This window comes from Lepidochelys olivacea (genome assembly GCF_965140295.1).
Source record: "Lepidochelys olivacea isolate rLepOli2 genome assembly, chromosome: 10".
Taxonomy (NCBI): Eukaryota; Metazoa; Chordata; order Testudines; family Cheloniidae; genus Lepidochelys; species Lepidochelys olivacea.
In genome coordinates this window covers 12,814,076-12,830,954 of record NC_140420.1, presented here as the reverse complement: position 1 = coordinate 12,830,954, position 16,879 = coordinate 12,814,076, and the positions used below count along the sequence as shown (strand labels likewise).

The 16,879-nt window shown below is 47.6% G+C and overlaps 2 protein-coding genes across 6 annotated transcripts in view; one reads left to right on the top strand and one right to left on the bottom strand.

Annotated features, from left to right (window-relative positions):
* The window catches only part of LOC311527289 (lysosomal alpha-glucosidase-like), a 28,799-nt gene extending 25,230 nt beyond the window's left edge, over window positions 1–3,569 (bottom strand). Inside the window, exon 1 of the mRNA XM_084641105.1 lies at window positions 3,465–3,569. The gene's annotated coding sequence lies outside the window, so the exon portion shown is untranslated. The remainder of the gene's footprint in view (window positions 1–3,464) is intronic.
* MAFK (MAF bZIP transcription factor K) lies at window positions 59–16,879 on the top strand. Of its 5 annotated transcripts, XM_084641111.1 has the most exons (4): window positions 59–239; window positions 10,385–10,440; window positions 10,780–10,859; window positions 12,155–16,879. In XM_084641111.1, the coding sequence occupies exons 3-4, from the start codon at window positions 10,824–10,826 to the stop codon at window positions 12,587–12,589; spliced, it is 471 nt and encodes a 156-aa protein (XP_084497237.1). In that variant the 5' UTR covers window positions 59–239; window positions 10,385–10,440; window positions 10,780–10,823; the 3' UTR covers window positions 12,590–16,879. The 5 variants fall into 5 exon arrangements, with proteins under 5 accessions (XP_084497237.1, XP_084497233.1, XP_084497236.1 ...); XM_084641107.1 differs by lacking the exon at window positions 10,385–10,440 and having other exon boundaries at window positions 134–239; XM_084641110.1 differs by lacking the exons at window positions 59–239; window positions 10,385–10,440 and adding an exon at window positions 7,035–8,157.

Here is a 16,879-nt window from a genome sequence, read left to right as displayed (position 1 = left end):
GCGCACCGACGAGGGGGCGTGGCCAGATGACGCGAGGCGTGAGGCGCGATCCCGGAAGCGGCCCGGCCCCTGGTTGGTCGGCTCCGGGGCGGGGGGGCCCCGCGCTTGTTGTTGTTCCCGGGACTCGCACACACAGGGAGGGCGGCTGAGAAGCGCGTCCCCGCCACCATTCCCCCGCGCCGCGCGCGTCCCCGCCTCCACCGCCACCTCCCCCCCCCGGGCGCTCCTGACAGGCCCAGGTAAGACGCAGCCCCCGGGGTGCGGCCGTCGGGTCCGGCTCGGCTCGGCTCGGCTCGGCGGGGTGGGGCAGGGTCCGGCCCGCGCGGAGCCCTCGAGCCGGGCAAGGAGCGGCCGGGCACTTTGTAGCAGGAGCTGGAAATTCGCTGAGTCATCATCGCGTGGGACACGTGGTGTCTGTCCACCCCGTTCCGGGCCGAGCCGAGCCGGGCCGGGCCGAACCGGACCGTGGTGCCGCGTCCGGCTCCGCGCCGGGGGCGGCGGCGGCTCTCACACACGTGGCTGCCCCGGACGGGGGCCCCACCACGCGCTCGGCGCGGGCGGGGGCGCTGCGGGGTGGGGGGCGCACTGCCATGGGGCGCGCCGGCTGCGAGGGGAGGGGCAGGAGCCGGGGTGGCTCTGACCAGAGGGCAGTGGGGCTCCGGGTGGGGTGTGAGAAGTGGGGGCCGGCCGGCTTGGCATTGGGGGGAGGGGCTGGGTGCATGGAGTGTGGCACGAGGGCGAGAAGCGGGATCTGGGCCATTAGTGAGGCTTGGTGAGGGGTCGCGGATGCTGCCCCCTTCTCCCGGGGATAGGAGGGGAGACGAGAAGGAGCTGGATGACAGTAGGGAGGGTACCAGGAGCATTTGAGGGGCAATCATGGCTCATAGACTGCAGGTGGCACAAGGGTCTTGGGGAGAAGAGTGCAGAAGTATATGGGATTAGCACTCTCCTGGTGGGACTATGTCAATGGGGCATTGGAGCAGGAAATCTGAGCAGAGAGGAGAGGTGAATGGAATGGATCAGAAAGATTGGGAGGGTCTTAGGATCAGAGTTTCCGGCAAGATGAAAAGTGGAGTCTGAAATGGTCTTTTAACTAAGGAAGGGGTGCCTGGCCAAAGGGGCATTGGGACAGGAGACTTTAACTAGGCCAGAGACCCCAATCCCCCGCCTATCCTCTCCAGTCTGGAATAGGGGAGAGAGAGCGCCTGGGCAGGCATGAAGGAGAGTAGAGAGGGATGGTAGTTGGGAGTGAGGCTATGTCTACATGGCACTTTGGGCATTAAAACTTTTGTCGCCTAGGGGTGTGAAAAGCACCGGTGTGGACAAACCGATTTGTCAGTGGGAGAGCGTCTCCCGCCGACTAAACTACCACCCCTCGTTGGAGGTGGTTTTATTTTGTCCTCAGGAGAGCTCTCTCCTGGCAACAAAGAACAGCTTCACTGCGTACCTTACAACGGCGCGCCATTGTAAGGTGCGCAGTGTAGACATAGCTGGAGTGAACACAAAGCCTGAAGGGAGTTAATGTTTGGGCTGGAAGGATTGCATCCACTAGAACAGGCTGTAGTGTTAGCAAGCTGTATGATTCAGCAAAGCAACTTTTCAGTTAAATCCTTCTGAATTTAGATAGTGCTGCTGGCGTAACGGCTCCAAGTTGTGATGCTTTTTCTGAATTTAGCATTTGTGCATAGCTCATCTCTGAATGATTTTATTCTGTCCCCTTAAAGAACCCATGCAGCCGCATCATCAAGCATTCGAATGACATGCAAAGGAATCTCTATGCATGCATGTTGGTGGCACACAGGAAGTACCTGAGGAAGGGCAACTGCTAGAATTCAGATGCTCCTGTGAACCCTACTACTACTACATTAAAGGAAACTGCACATCCCTAGATACTTTTGTAATTCTTTGCATTGTGTTAACCATGACAAATGAACACACCTTCATGTGACCTCTTGGGGTGTTGAAACCCTGTGTAAGGCACATGTTGCGTAATCACCTGCTCCACATGGCCACCCATGAGACTGAAAGAGCCTCCTGGTTTAGACATGGTTGTAGTAACATAAGATGCCTTGCATTTTGAATCAGAAATGGCCAGCAGTCCTCGCTACGGACAACTGGCATGTTTTCTATCACTGGGAAGGCCAAAAGCTTAAGCTAGTGGAGGAGGGGACTCTGTACCCACATTGTAGTGGTGGTTCTCATTAGCTTGTGCCATAGGACAAGTGTACAGATTGTCTAATTTTGAATGGTTCTTGAACACGGTTCTAGCAAAGCAGTGCCCTCTGAATCGGAGTTCTAAATATGACTGACTTTGAAATGTAAAGAGAGCATTGAGAATTCTGGGTAAAATCAGTATGGGTCCACAGTTCCGAGTGGAGCAAGGAGGATCTGGAAACACTGATAAGCAGGCATCCCTACTACTGGCAGTTTGCATCTCGGTGGTCTTTATCCTCCCTACAAAATACATTAGTTTGCTTAGAAAAGAGGTTTTTCTGGGCTAACAGTAATATTCTGTGCTGATGTGAGAAATGCAGGTTTGGTTTCCTGGTCCACTCTTTTCCTAGACTGGCTGAGAATGGGGATTCCGAGGATGCAAAATGTTCCCCTCCTGAGCGGAAGGAGATGCTTATTAACAAACCCCACAATCCTTTAGATACATAGAGTTGCACGTAGTCTCATGTCTGGCCTTTGGCCTGATGAATATGACTCTGAGGAGGGCTACACCTGGAAAGGGGAAACATCTGAAAATGGTCTCCAGCAGTTCAGAGACCACACCCTTGATGAAGAGTGAGCGGGGAGGGGGACTTTAACATTCAGAGCATCTGCTCTGCGGTAGATTTGCCTGGTGACTGTGCAGGATACATCTGATCACTTTGGATTTTTAGACAGAGATGGTAAGGGCGGGGAAACCTTATTCCTCTATCTTCTTCAGACAGGGAAGGAGATGGCACAAGCTAGAGAAACATCCCTGCTGAGGGGACAAAGGAGGGGGGGAAGGGAGGTGTTCTGAACCTTAAAAACATGATTTAGTCAACTTTAGAGAGATCTGTTGCTGCTGCCAAGGGCCATTTCCTCTATCTCCCTCCCCCCATTCCTCTGTGTGTTGCTTAGTGGAGAAGGGGCCCTGTTCTATGGATCCCAGCAGAAAACAGGCCAGGAGATCTCAAATTGGGAACAAACCCCTTTGGGCAAAGGGGCTTTACAGAAAATGGAAAGGGCTCCATTAATTGTCTTGACCTGTTTGCCCTCTGGGTAGCTCCTCACTAGAGCAAAGCTGGGTCTGCGAAGAAGAACAGAGAGGTAGTGAGCAAATGCTCCTGTCCCACACAGTGGGAAAACTGCATCCCTTTTTGTGGGATTTTGGGCCCTATGTCTTTGGAAAAGGTGCAGCCCTGCTCCCAACACCAGCCCAGCCGGTATGTTCCATTATGCTGCTGCCATGGTTTAGTATTTAATTTATTTACCTTGCTGCTTTCGCACTGATGGAGTCGTGCTTGTCGCCTGCTCTCTTTCTCTCCCCTTCCGTGTGTAAACTAATGCAGAGACGCCTGCCTCCTCTTGTCTCTTCCTAAAGATGATGGACACTTTTATTATCCAATGACAGTGCATAGTCTGGGCAGGGCTGAGGGGGAGGGAGAATTAACCCTGTGTGTACCTAAAGAGATTCTGCCCACTGTATTTTCCACTGAATGCATCCGATGAAGTGAGCTACAGCTCACGAAAGCTTATGCTCAAATAAAATTGTTAGTCTCTAAGGTGCCACAAGTACTCCTTTTCTTCAGAGAGAATGTGGAGGATAATTATTAATGAGGATATGGTTACAGAGTGCAGGGGCTGTGCTGGATCCAGTTAGCAGGACCCTTGGCAAAATTTGTCAGGGCTTTGCTCTCACACTTTGGCTTAATTGTGCTAAATGTTCTTTGAAACGTTAGGGTTAATGCAGACCCCACCGCAAAAGTGCAGCATCTAAAAAATATGGAAGCAGAAATCCGCAAACTCTGTTTCTAGTGTCTGAGGGCTGTGCACTTTGCAAGTTTCCCCTAATTCTGTGCCTTAGCCTCCATTGTTTTTGCAACAGATTGGCAGACTTAGACATTACAAAATGTATGTCTTTATTGAATTAACTGTAAACGATTGGTTCAGTCTACATTGTCAGTCAGTGTTCAGGTGCTCTATTGAAAACGTGTAACTATATTGGAAGTTTGAGAACTGAAGGTGGGACGCCTGGGGCTTTTGGTGGCTGAAATGGCATGGTGTGCAGTTTTGTTTTGATTTTTATCCCACAAACATACCTGTACTTTGAGTATTTCGTAGCTAGATGCCTGCTAAAACAGTGCTAACTCTCTGTTATCAAGAAATCCCAAGCTCAGGACCCTATTGAGATGAATAAGCCTCTCGCTTTTTGCTGAGCGATTGTTTCAGGCTGTCTAAAGCCTCAGGCAGGTAATACTGCATTGGTTCATGTTTGGAAGATGTTCTTGTGACTGTAAAGCCTGGAAACTCTCCTTAATGAAAGCCATGATCCTGCTGCTCAGTTCTGAAGCAAGAGGTAGATCTGCAGCAAATTCCACTGGCTTGCAACATATGGGACACTGCATAACAGTACTGTTATCTCTCCTCCTTGCTAACTATCACTATATAGGCTGAGAAAGATGTGATAGAATAGTTGGAGCATAGGATGACAGAGCCATAAATTCATAAATCCTAATCCCAGTTCTGCCATTAAATCCCACTGTGGCTGTGAACAAATCACTTCACTGTGCTGGGCCTCAGTTTCAGTGTCTGTAAAATGGAATATTTATTTGCCTCTGGAGCTGGTGTGAGATTTAACTGATATTAGTAGAACATTATTTATCACTATATTTTATAAATGCACATGAAATCAGAGCTCTGTACCCTCTTTATATCAGAAGCTGTCTGCAATACATCTGACCTCAGTAGCTCCCAGTCTCCCCTCCCTGAAACTCCAGGGTCTCTGTAATGTGACACACAGGCACGCTCTCATGATACCCTGAATCCTCTGCTCTGTAACCACAAGGGCTCTGCAGCATCTGACTCAGTTGTTTACTAAACCACTGAAGACTGTCTGATCCCTGTCCAGGCTTCCCCAGAGAGAGCCTCAGAGTCCTGTCCTGACAGCAGTCTGATTCAGTCTGAAGGTTTCTGAATCTGTTCTTTGCTTCTGGATGCTGGTTCTGATCCATAAGCAAAATGGAAAGCTGGTTAGCTGGGTGAGTGTTCTTGTGTAGCTTCTCTCTAGAACAGTAAACACAGTGACTCACCCCTCCTGTGTGTCTTCTGTCCATTCACGTAGAAGTTATTGCCTCATGTATGCTTGCTCTCTGTGTGATTCACATCATCCGTGTATCCTTCTCCCCTTCTCTGTTACAGATGAATGACAAGTGTCAGTCTGCCTCTCAGTGTGTGTGAGGATTGATAGAGCAGGAGGAGGACTTGTGAATGATGGAGGGAAAGCTACTCTCTGCATTCCACACTGCAGTGTCTTGGAAATCTATGCTATGTCTCCAGGGGACGGAAGCACAGGGCTTAGGGTTTAAGCATCTGTCATTCCCTCACCTGTCAGACCTGATGTCCTCCTTGGTGGATGTGTCATGTGGCCAGCTTTGTAGGCATGGTTAACTGACGTGACCATCTTGCAGGTACGGCATGTGGAGGTATGACGGTAGGGATTGGGTAAGTGTGCTTTTCACTGGATGAGAACAGTTGTCAAATTGAAATGCTCTGCAGGGGCCAGGAATAGCGTGGCTATTCAGCTTCTCACAGCAGCAGCCAGGGCAGTCTGTCTGGCCTCTGGCATAAGGGCAGGCTGTTGGCTATGGATTACTCATTCATGGTGACTAGCCACACTCCAGCTCCAAGTAGCCAGCCTTTTAAATCTTAAAAGAGACTTACAGGCAGAAGCAGGAAGAGCCAAGAGTTGAAAATAGCTTGTGGATAAACGGAAAGTTTGGGTAAGTCACAGAACAATTTCATTGGAAATGATCTAGCTGGATTTCAGTATGGCTGGACAGGGTGTATTCCTAGCATAATCTTCTGTGCTTAATTGAGACTATTGATGATTAATTGTCAAATAAAATTGAGAATTCCTTCCTGCTTAAACTGTACGCCTCTGTCTGCTCCTTAGGAGGGGAAAAGTTGTTGCAGGTTTGGGGTGAGGGTCATATAGTCTCATATTACTGTACGTGCTGCTTCATGTGTGAATGGAAGCTAAAGAACTGTGGTGCTTCCTACTGGATAATTTATGTCCTTGTCAATGCTCCCTTTTGTACTAAAATGAGTTTTAACATCCAAGGCTATGTATGAACTACAAACAAGTGCATCCATGGCTGCTGTTAGCTACACAGTGACTGCTGGTATCTAACCCCATCCTTTGAAAAGTGCTTTGGAGCACTGGAGTGTGAAAAGTGCTATTCAGACCAAATTCTGATCTCATTTGCTGTGTTCTTCTCACACAGCAGTGCTGCCCCACCTCATCCTACTAGTAAGGGTTGTCTTGGTTGAGTGGGTGGGGAAGAGGAGAGCCCCAAAGGAAAATAGTGGGTATTGCAGTGTGTACCAAACTGAAACCATCAAATGTGTGATCCTGGGCTGAATAAGAAGAGCACTTCAAGCTCTCATGAGGATCCTGTAAGTCAGATCAGAGCCATCTGGGGGTCAACTGCAAGGGTGTTGACAGAAGTGGGGCTGGATTTCCAATTAAGCACAGTAGGCACGTGCCTAGGGGCGCAGGCATTCTAGGTGCAACTTACCTCTCTAAAACTGTGTGCAAGATGAAGGTCAGCTGTGGGTGGGGGTGCTGAAGATGCTGTGCCCTAGGAGCACATAAGGTGTAAATCCGGCCCTGGACAGAAGTGCTGTGGGATAACCTTATAATAAAAACACTAGCACTGTGGTTCTTTGTATACTTCCAATAAAAACACTTGTTTTAAATATAAATGAGAAACACAACCTTATAGAAACACTTGTCCCTTTACCAAGGGCATAATAATACTTAGTACATATTTATATATCACTCAGAAATGTGCCATGCGGCTTACAGAATAAAAGTTGTAACGGTCCCTGCTCCGAAAAGCTTGAAGTCTAACTTGAGATAGGAGGCTGCAAATGCAGTTAACAAGGAATAGGGAAAGAAAATGTTTATTGTAATAAGATCACACATTTATATAGAGCCTTGCAGACACCCCTATAAGGTATGTGCACTGGACACCATTAAAAATTGAATGTTTGCAGCACTGTGTGTACCTTTTTACTAACGGGTTTTCTGGGTTTTTTTTCAGTCTGTGTACAGGAAATGCCACATACTATAGTGTATTTAACCACTTGTAGATGATAAATAGCCATAAACAGCACCAACTTTGTAAGTATTCCCCACCCACCCCCGCTATACAGATGGGGAAATTGAGTCAGAAGTTAAGTAACTTGCTCGAGGCCTAAGAGTGCATAATTGTCTGTCAGGGTTACAACCTAATTCATGGTACTAAGTCTTGTTCAGACCACACCACGTGATGATCACCGGCATAAAATAAATTTATCGTGGGATATTCAGTCACTCGAGTGATCCTGGTGCTTTTAACAGTACTATATTAAACTCTCAAGTAGGAGTCTGTTCTCAAATAGCAGTGGACCTTGACTCCAATGTCTGTGTTTGAACCAGTATTTGAGAATTGATGCTTATGCAAGAACCAAATTCCTGTGTGGGGTCGTCTTCCAGATGCTGATTTTTGCTTATTATTTACAGGTAATCTAATGACTGCCACCTATAACACTTGTAACAACCTGGGCCCTTGTTAAATTGTTGTGTGCACTAGAGCGCCTGGTCTGGTACCAAACATGGAGGAGTCTAGGACCTTCCTCTGAGCAGTGTGGAATGTAAATAGAGATCCCTTCAGCAGACATCCAGCACAAAGCAACAGGTGACCAGAAGGGGGGTTCATCACACAGAGACGCAGGAGGCTTTTAAAAATAAGCAGAGTTACTTTGGGTGGCAGACTACCCCCAACAGTGATCCCCGGGGAAGTCTCCACCCTCAGCACTTGCTTTCCACAATATTCCACATTTCTTCCCCTCTCTGAGCAGCCAGTGGAGTGTTCAGTTTTTCCATCGACTGGTGTAGAAAGTGCTTTGAAGACTCACTGGGTGAGGATCAAAAGCCTTTTTGTGTAATCGGTGGGTGTGACCGAGTCATGTTCTGCCCCCTCCCCCCTTCCTTTCTTGACTTCCCTTTTCCGTTTTCATTGGGCCAGGTGCCGGGTGTGCCCCTTTCCTTGCAGGGATTGGGGGGTTGCGGAGGGAAGGAAGGAAGGGTTTCTGGGTCTGTGGGAATGTGAGCTCTAGCTCTCCAACTCTGTAAACAGCTGGTGACTCACTGCATAGCTATGGCACCAAGTGACTGCCAGGCCTGAGGCTGTGTGTGCGCGCGCAGGCGAAGAGAAGGGGGTGCAGTGTGTTTTCTTTATACATGGGCAACTCGCTGCTCCTTTTACTCCTTAGGGCCATTTGGCCAGGTCTGGGAGCCCTTCCTTCTTCCTGTCTGTGCTTATGATGTGTGTTTGTGTCTCTGGCTTGAGCAGGAGCATGCTCCTGCTAGGCGTAGTTAGTGAATACCAACTGTGACTGGGAAGTGAGGGAGAGGAGAACTGCAAAGGGGGAGAAGTGATGTCTGGACAGATGTCTGCGTGTGAGAGAGAAGACTCAACCCTCCCTCAGGCTTCTTAGTTGTGCTGCAAGTTTTGTATTTCACATAGAAGAGAGGTCAGACTCCAGCTTCACACCCATCCCTTTTCCCCCTCAGTAAGTGGTGAGGTGCCCTCCCAGGTGGGTTTGTGCTACTCAGTCCATGATGAATAATGACCGTTTGTCCAGGGCATTTTTAGTGGGCTTTGCTGAGTCTGCTCCTGCTGCCGGGGAGGAGGTGAGAGTAGCTGGCACTGCTGTGAGGATGGGGTGTAATACGACACAATGCACCACCCTGTGTGGTGCCGCACAAAAGACACTGCGTACCAGTCGCTTTAAGTGGCCCATTCATCATGAAGCGTCTCTCGCTGGTCTGGCTCGTGTACTGCGTGATAGGAGGCAGTCGGGTGGGGGCGAGACATGCAGATGGAGAGATACTATCTCTGTCTCAGGCTGACAAAGAGATGAGGTGCTTTATTGAAAACATTCTGCAATCCAGGGAAATGGTTTTACTTTGTGATTTTGTTCTTTGTCTTTCCTCTCCCTCAATTGTGTGCATGTCACATGATGAAGTATCTTGACTGGTACAATTCAAGCAAAAGCAGCCTGAACTGAGACAGCCTCCTTTACCCGCACAACTCCCTGTCACCTCCTGCACCCCACTTTCATATGCCCTTGGACCTCCCACCTCCAGGGTTGTTTGCAGATATGAATGAGTTTGTTTACTCTCTGACGACCTCATGATGTCTTTTCACAGACATGACCTGAAGTCATCATTGCTTTTGGGCTTCTCTGTTTCCATGGTTACTGGCTCAGGGTTGGCTACTTTCCCAAGGTCACCATGGCAACTATCAGAAGGGAATCATGCTTGGGATGCTTTGGCTGTATTTTTCATCAATGATTAGAATGTGTGACACGATGCAGACGTGGAAATGGGATGGGGAGGGGGGCAGAACTCCCGCCAGACAGTCTGTGTGTTCTGTACACCCAGCACCACTGCAGCCTTTGAAATCCACTCCAGCTGCTCCTTGGGAGGGACAGACTCTGTGTCAGAGCTGGAGCCCTCGCACCCTCCCCAGCTTGTGTAGCCAAGATGCTGGGGAAAGTATAGGCAGATGCTGTGATGTCACAGCTGCAGTGCCCTCTTCTGTGGTAGGTACATCACGAACAATCACTCTGGCAATGTCATCTCTCCAACTTGGTGGGTGTGAAGGTTCTGGAACAAGGTCCCCCTGGATGGATTCTCTAAAGCCCTGATTGAAGGGGAGAAGTTAGCAGCGAAGGTGAGAGTGAAGGGCAGCTTCTCAGCAGAGGACATTCTTTGTCAATGGATACTCCTCTAGGAATATCAGACAGGTGACTTCTCGCAGCCTTAGGGTGAGACATGAAGCAACAGTCCTGATCTACCAGGAGGCACAGAAACTCGCCCCGTGTCTTAATAATCGGTTTTGCCTGCTTTTTTAAAAGTGATATATTTGCGGTGTCTGGGGCTAAGGGTTAGTAATGGAATACCTTTCTTCCCCAGGCTGCTGGTTCAAAGCCAATCCAGGTCAGTAATGACCAAAATGGGAGGGGAGCGGTGGCGGCGGCGTTCCTGTCTGGTGGCTTTTTCGTGTCTTTTGTGAAATGAGTTGATAGTCTTAGTCCAGTCCCTAACGGCTGGATCTGTATATCTCAAAATCCTCCACAGGGCAGATGAAGAACTGACCGGCTCATGGAGACTGAACTCCCCTCTAGCCCTTAGAGGTGAGATAGCACATTGCCACAGTAGTGTATGGTAGCCAGCACAATTGCTACTTGAGGATGGAATCCAGTATTCATCTACTTCCTCGCACTTTTTCTAAGCAAAAATATTACCAAGAATTTAAAACAAGCCCCATTTAACTTCAAAAAACCAAAACAAGCTGTATTTACATGTGGCACTTGCTGGCAATACAAAGAAGACCCTCCCATACGTGGCTGGAGGAAGACACTCCTCTCTGAATCCTTCTGGTGGTCCTAAAGGTTGATGGGTCACTATGTCTTGAATGTTGGGTCTGTTTCCTTCCCTATTCCCTTTGAAAATCCTGTTGTTGTTTTTTCCAGTTGCAATTTCTGACCAGTTCTGTCCAGGAGACCGTGCCCAGGTTATGACGACTAATCCCAAACCGAACAAGGCATTAAAGGTAAGGCTGTGGTGGGAGCCTGGCTGAGATGATTCTGGGTAAATGGGATGGGGTCAAGGAGCCATGCCGATAGTGTCAAAAGCCATTTATTCTCTGTGGGGTTCTGCTTGCAAACTAGTGTGTCAGAATGCTTCTTTGGTATCAGCCGGGAAGCACTTGGGAAGAAAGGATAGAGGGGCACTGATGATATAATGGGGGGCGAGGGGGGAAGACAAGAGTCTCCGGGATTGCGCATAGACCAGAGTGTCTGTGTTTGTATTAAGGAGACACGTCTAACCAGGCGGGGGTTGAGGTGTATTGACAGCATCGCAAAACGTATGGTCTGCGGGTGTGAGAGACTGCTGCTACTAGGGGCCCATGCACCTTGATAAGGAAGCTGCAGATTTGCAGAGGTCTTACCTATAGATCTGAGTAGGCAGTGAACTCCTCATAGACACACTTGCCTCATGGCTTCGATGGCACATTTGCTGATGAGCCTGTTAGAAATCCCTTCTAGTGTCTTGAGTCTCTCTTCCAGGTGCCCTGCATTCTCTGTAGACGTTCTTTTTACCCCTTTAAAGTTCTGCAAATAACTATGGATAAAAAACAAACAAATAACCTCTTAAAGGTTGAGAGAGGGAGAGTTTCTCTGTCTGCCTCATCTAACCTCCCTGTACCGTGGCCCAGTAAATGGGCCTGCAGCCTTACCACTTCAGGATGTGGTCTTATGAGCTAAATAGGGTTGGGTTTGGATAGTATGTGGATGGGAGACCTTCAGAAAAGAAATGCACAAGGTGCAGGAGGTGGCGGTGTTTGTTTTGGGTCAGTACTGACCCAATGCCTCAGCATAATCCTGCAAGGCAGTGTGCTGCTGGAGATAAGATGAAAAGCTATGGTCCTGACCCCTTGCGATAAAGATCCTGTGGCACGTTTCAGCTCAAACAATTTTACTCCAGTCTCCCTAAAAGTCTCCTTGTAGTTTTATCTGGATAAGAAATCCATTGCTGTATCCCCCTGCAAATGGCTGTGTAATGTTCTAGATATTTTCTGCCAACTCCCATCACAGTGGTTTGTACGCCCTGAAGATACTATGCTAAAATATCTGCCATGTGCCACTGAGTGGTGGCTGCATTTCAGTGGTATGAATAGCCTGTAAAGTGCTTTGGGATCATTCTGTCTGGAGAGGTGCTATACGAATATAGTTACATTACTGCAGGGTAGCATAGTTGCTTTCTTGCTTTAGCCAGGATGGCTGCTTAATACCTGGCCAGGTTGCTTGCTGTTGACTGTTATCTCTGTGAAATTGATGCTTGTAGGTAAAGGAGGAGTCGGGAGAGAACGCCCCAGCGCTGAGTGACGATGAACTCGTGTCAATGTCCGTCCGGGAGCTGAACCAGCACCTGAGGGGTCTCACGAAAGAAGAGGTCATCCGCCTGAAGCAGCGGAGGCGCACGCTCAAGAACCGGGGCTATGCTGCCAGCTGCCGCATCAAGCGTGTGACACAGAAGGAGGAGCTGGAGAGGCAGCGGGTTGAGCTGCAGCAAGAGGTGGAGAAGCTGGCCCGAGAAAACAGCAGCATGAAGCTAGAGCTGGACGCCCTGCGCTCCAAGTACGAGGCGTTGCAGACCTTTGCTCGTACCGTTGCACGGGGGCCTATTACCCCGACCAAAGTCGCCACCACTAGTGTCATCACCATTGTGAAATCAGCTGAAATCTCATCCAGTTCTGTGCCATTTTCAGCAGCATCCTAGTGCCCTAGATGGGGGAACTAGCAGCCTTTCGGAGGGATGCGGAAAGGGCTCTTATGCACCGTTCCAGAGTCCTTGGTCACTTCAAGAATTGGCATTTTAACAATTCCTTCTCTTTCAAAAGTGCAAAAAAAAGAAAAAAAATCTACAAAGGGAATGTAACTGGCTGCTCCTCCGTGAACTTAGTGGTTCCAGGAAACTCTTGTGGCTGGGATTTGAGCTCTGTACCTAGTTTGAGCTTTCTCTTCCTCCTCTCCCTGCCTCCCCAACCCTCTTTAAGCTGTGGGCAGCTTCTCAATTGGGAGAAGATACTGGAGGAGCCTTCGTCGTCTTCGTGAATGATGTTCAAGAGCCAGCTAACAGATGGACTGTCGAAATCATGTGAGGTGAATGTATAGAGAAGAGTTTCCTTCAGTGGCATCCAACTCCTATTAAGAAGTTACCTCACCCCACCACCACCTTCATCTGTCATAGCAGCGGCAGAGAAATAAACTCTGAAGCAGAGTGCATTCTGCCATGCACTGCGGGGAGGAGAGGAGGGTTGGTTATACAGAGGGGTAATATGTTTGGGTCAGACCACACCAGTTAGGAAAAACCTTCCTGTCTTCAGCCCATACTGGTTACCAGTTTACATGTTTTAATGCACCCCATACCTGTGTGGCCTATAAAGCTAAATTGCAGCCTCCCTTATACAAAGCCAAGTCTACCAAGAGCTCCTTCCCCAGGATGTGCCTGTAAATTGGGTATATTTATGCAGTTTATTTCTTCCAGATGATCCACAGGTTTGTAATAGTGGCATATTCAGGGTTCCTTGACCCTCAAAGGAGGAAGGCACAGTAAAATTTAAGAAGGGAGGTATGTTGAGGGGCATAGAGAGAAATACTAAAGTATTGCTGGACTGAGGCAGAGTAGGTTGCCGTGTGGGGGAAGTTGTTCTTCTGGAAATCAGCCCTGTGGAAAGGTGTTTCCGTAGAGCATGCTAGAAAGATGTGTTAAAAACACTGAAGTAATGAGAGGGCCAATAGTACATGTGTAAGAAGATCAAAGCCAGCAGAGACTCCTGGATGACCGAGGTAGTGGTGGTTAAAGCCTTTGCCTGTTAGAACAGTAACCATCCCAACCTCAGGGGCCATGTACACTAGTCTTTGCCAACAAGAGATGGGGTATGGGATGCTGGGTGGAAGCTGAAAAGAAGAAAGATTCTTAACCCGATCTCAGTCATTAAAGCTGGGTTCCAAAGAGTAGAAAAACCTATAGTGTTGGGAGGGTTGAGAGAACCTGTCTGAAGACAACCCTGAAACTCAACGTTTCTTGGGGGTGTGAATTATCCCGGGAGATGCATGGAGGGCAGGATTAGAATCAGTGGCTTTTGGGGGATAGTAAAATTGGGGTCGAGAAGTAGGGCTTATGGTTCTGAAGGACAGTTGGGAAGAGGTGGATCAGCAGTGGGCAGAAAAGAGGAAGCCAAAGGGAGAAGAGTCCACTCTTCTTTAACAGGACTGAAAAGACATTCTAAGTTTCTAGGTCAGATTGTAAATAACTATGTTCATGTTTGTGTGTTTGAAGTAGGAAAGAAAAGGGATTGCCTGGTGTTCCAGAGTAGGTCAAAGATTTGTGGGCTGTCAGATGCCTGTTCTAAAGCAGGTGAGAAGAGGTTGAGACTCCTGAAGTTTAAGGTGACTGGAGGAGATGGCTGATGTTCATATTCAGAAGAGTTTGGTAGATTCGTGTTCCAGAGTAAGGTACAAAGGAGAAGATGGAGAAAAATGATTGGTGTTCTAGTTTAACTGAAAAGGATAAAGGAAGATGCTTGTATCATTGAAGAGGACAGAAAATTAGCATCCTAGACCAGTGTAGGATACCGTTTGTGAAGTCATCTTGTGTCTTGAATAGCAAGAAGAATGCACAAGTTTAGTGAAGCTCTGTCTTTCTTCTAAAGACAAACACAAGTTGTTGTTGGCTCACTTTTATCCAGTTACTGGGAATCTCTGGGTTTCCCAAGAAGGTACTTAAGTCAAGTAGTTGGAGAGGCAGAACCTGATTCTCATTCAGTCCTAAACATCTACACTGATGACTTTACTGAGCCATAGAATGTGTAAGAGTAATGCTTCCTTGATGGCTTTTACCCCACCAGATTAATCTCCTCCTGGAGGAGGCAAACAGGAAGTTACCAACAAATATAGTTTGGATGGTATTTAGCTCCTCCACTTCCTTACCACCTCCTAACAGGCAGATTGATGTCCTGATACCAGTTATTGGCTCCCCCAGCAGAAGCTGAGGAAGAGAAGAGAAGACCCTTTTCATGTTCTGTAACTCAAAAGTATTTGGAAACCTTCCCAGATCTTTAAGGTGCCACCATTAATACAGGCAATGTTTAGATTCCTAGCACTGTTGGGATTTGAAAAGAGAAAAACAGAAAAATATCCGGTGGACTTGGAAATGACTGAATGTTCCCCATTTCTATAATAGCTCTATGAAAGTCTTGACATTCCTGAACAGATAAGACCACCACCCCACTACCACCCGGGGCATCCGTCACTGCACCAAGGAAATGAGATCGAGACAGGAGTGTAATGGGGAATTTATACGTAATTCTGTGGGGTTCTCTTGCTGTTGGAATGAGATGAGGACTAGATCTGAGTTCTTTGCTAGTACTTCCATTGTGGCTGAGCATTTTCCAGTTCTCAGAAGTGTGCCAAAGGCTTGTCCAAGTGATTGCTGATTTAGTGCTAGTAGGCGCGTAGTCTCTGATCACTCAATCAAGAATGAGACCTGGGTGTTATTAAAGCTGATACCATAACCATGGTAGGTAATCCATATTGGATATCCATAAGGACCACGTGGAAATATTTAAAAAGAGAAATAAATATATATATATATAAATATATTATATACATTTTATCATACAGATTTTTCGTAATTTTTTTTCCAAGTTTGATACTGTAAATCTTTACTAAAAGAAATTGCCAGTCCAGGGCTCCTTGGGTGGTGATTTGGGGGGACAGGAGGCATGCTGGCTAACTTCAACAGGTGGGTCAGAATTGCAAGGTAACCTAGAGGGAGTAACAATCTGAAAGCTGCTCACCACATTGGAGAGACAACTCCTTCTCCCTTCTTCCTCTGGGGTTTGTTTCTGTTCCGTCCTGCACTTGCAAGTCTGATGCCCAGGGCAAAAGCCACATGAGGGGAATTGGGCCAATGGTTGCAGAATCAGTAGGAGAGCCCTGTTGAAAAGGAGTGCTTATTTCTCTTCAACCCTCCTTCCACTTCCTGCTTGTCTCTCCTTATTGCAGTAACTAGGGCTCCTTTCTTGCCCCTCTTATCTTGTCACACCACCACTAGAGGGAAGCAACGAGCCTTAATTTCATGAGGATTAGGTTCCAGTTCTGAACCCAGGCCCAGAATTTTCCTCCGATACCCACCTGTGCATAGGAACCACAGTATGAAGGTGGGGACATTAGAAGCAGCCAGTGTTATGTCCCCAACCCACAGTTGGGGCGTTGTGGGATGTTTACATTGGGCAATAACAGGTCCTTCTTATCAGGGGCTTTTCTGTGCTCCTGTACGTGCATTTGTTGTGCTCCTGACTGGGAATAGTTTCCCACTAGAGAAGCGTCGGAGCCCTTTGAAGCAAGTTAGCGTCTCTGCTCTTGCCCAGCTATATCTTCTGCCTGAGGAAACAACATTTAATGAGCAAAAGGGTTGTGCGTTTTGTAATGCCACATCTTTCTGGGACAGGTGAGGGAAGGCAGCAGGCAAAATGAATAATGGCTGGGAGGGGGCGAGGGAGTGGGAGTGGCAAGGTTTATGCACTGCTGGGATAGTGGGACATTCAAGCTACAGTGCGACTCAAAGCCTGAGGAGGAGGCATTTTTTCTCTTTCAGATCATTTAAACTTTGTCATGATTTCATTTAAAGAAAAAAAACTTTTGTAATGTGGGTTTGTTTTCCTTTGTCATCTGTACTTCAGTCTGCTGGGGTGTTTCTGTAGATGGTGGGTCTTTTGCTTTCTTTTTTTTTTTAAATGGTAGATCTTCTGTTAAGTTTATCACCAACTCATTCTATCCTCTGTGGTTATTCAGTAATTTCATTTCAATATTTATTTTGCTGCTTTTTTTATTATAAAATAAATTATTGATATACCAAGTAATGTGGATTCCTGTTTGTAAGGCGTGTAGCCCTGTGTATGTGTCCACCACGGTCTCTTGACAGCCACAACGTAATTTATTGCTGTAAATTTAGCTGCAGTGACTGGTTTTTTGTACCTTTCCAATAAAGCATTTTCTGGTTTCA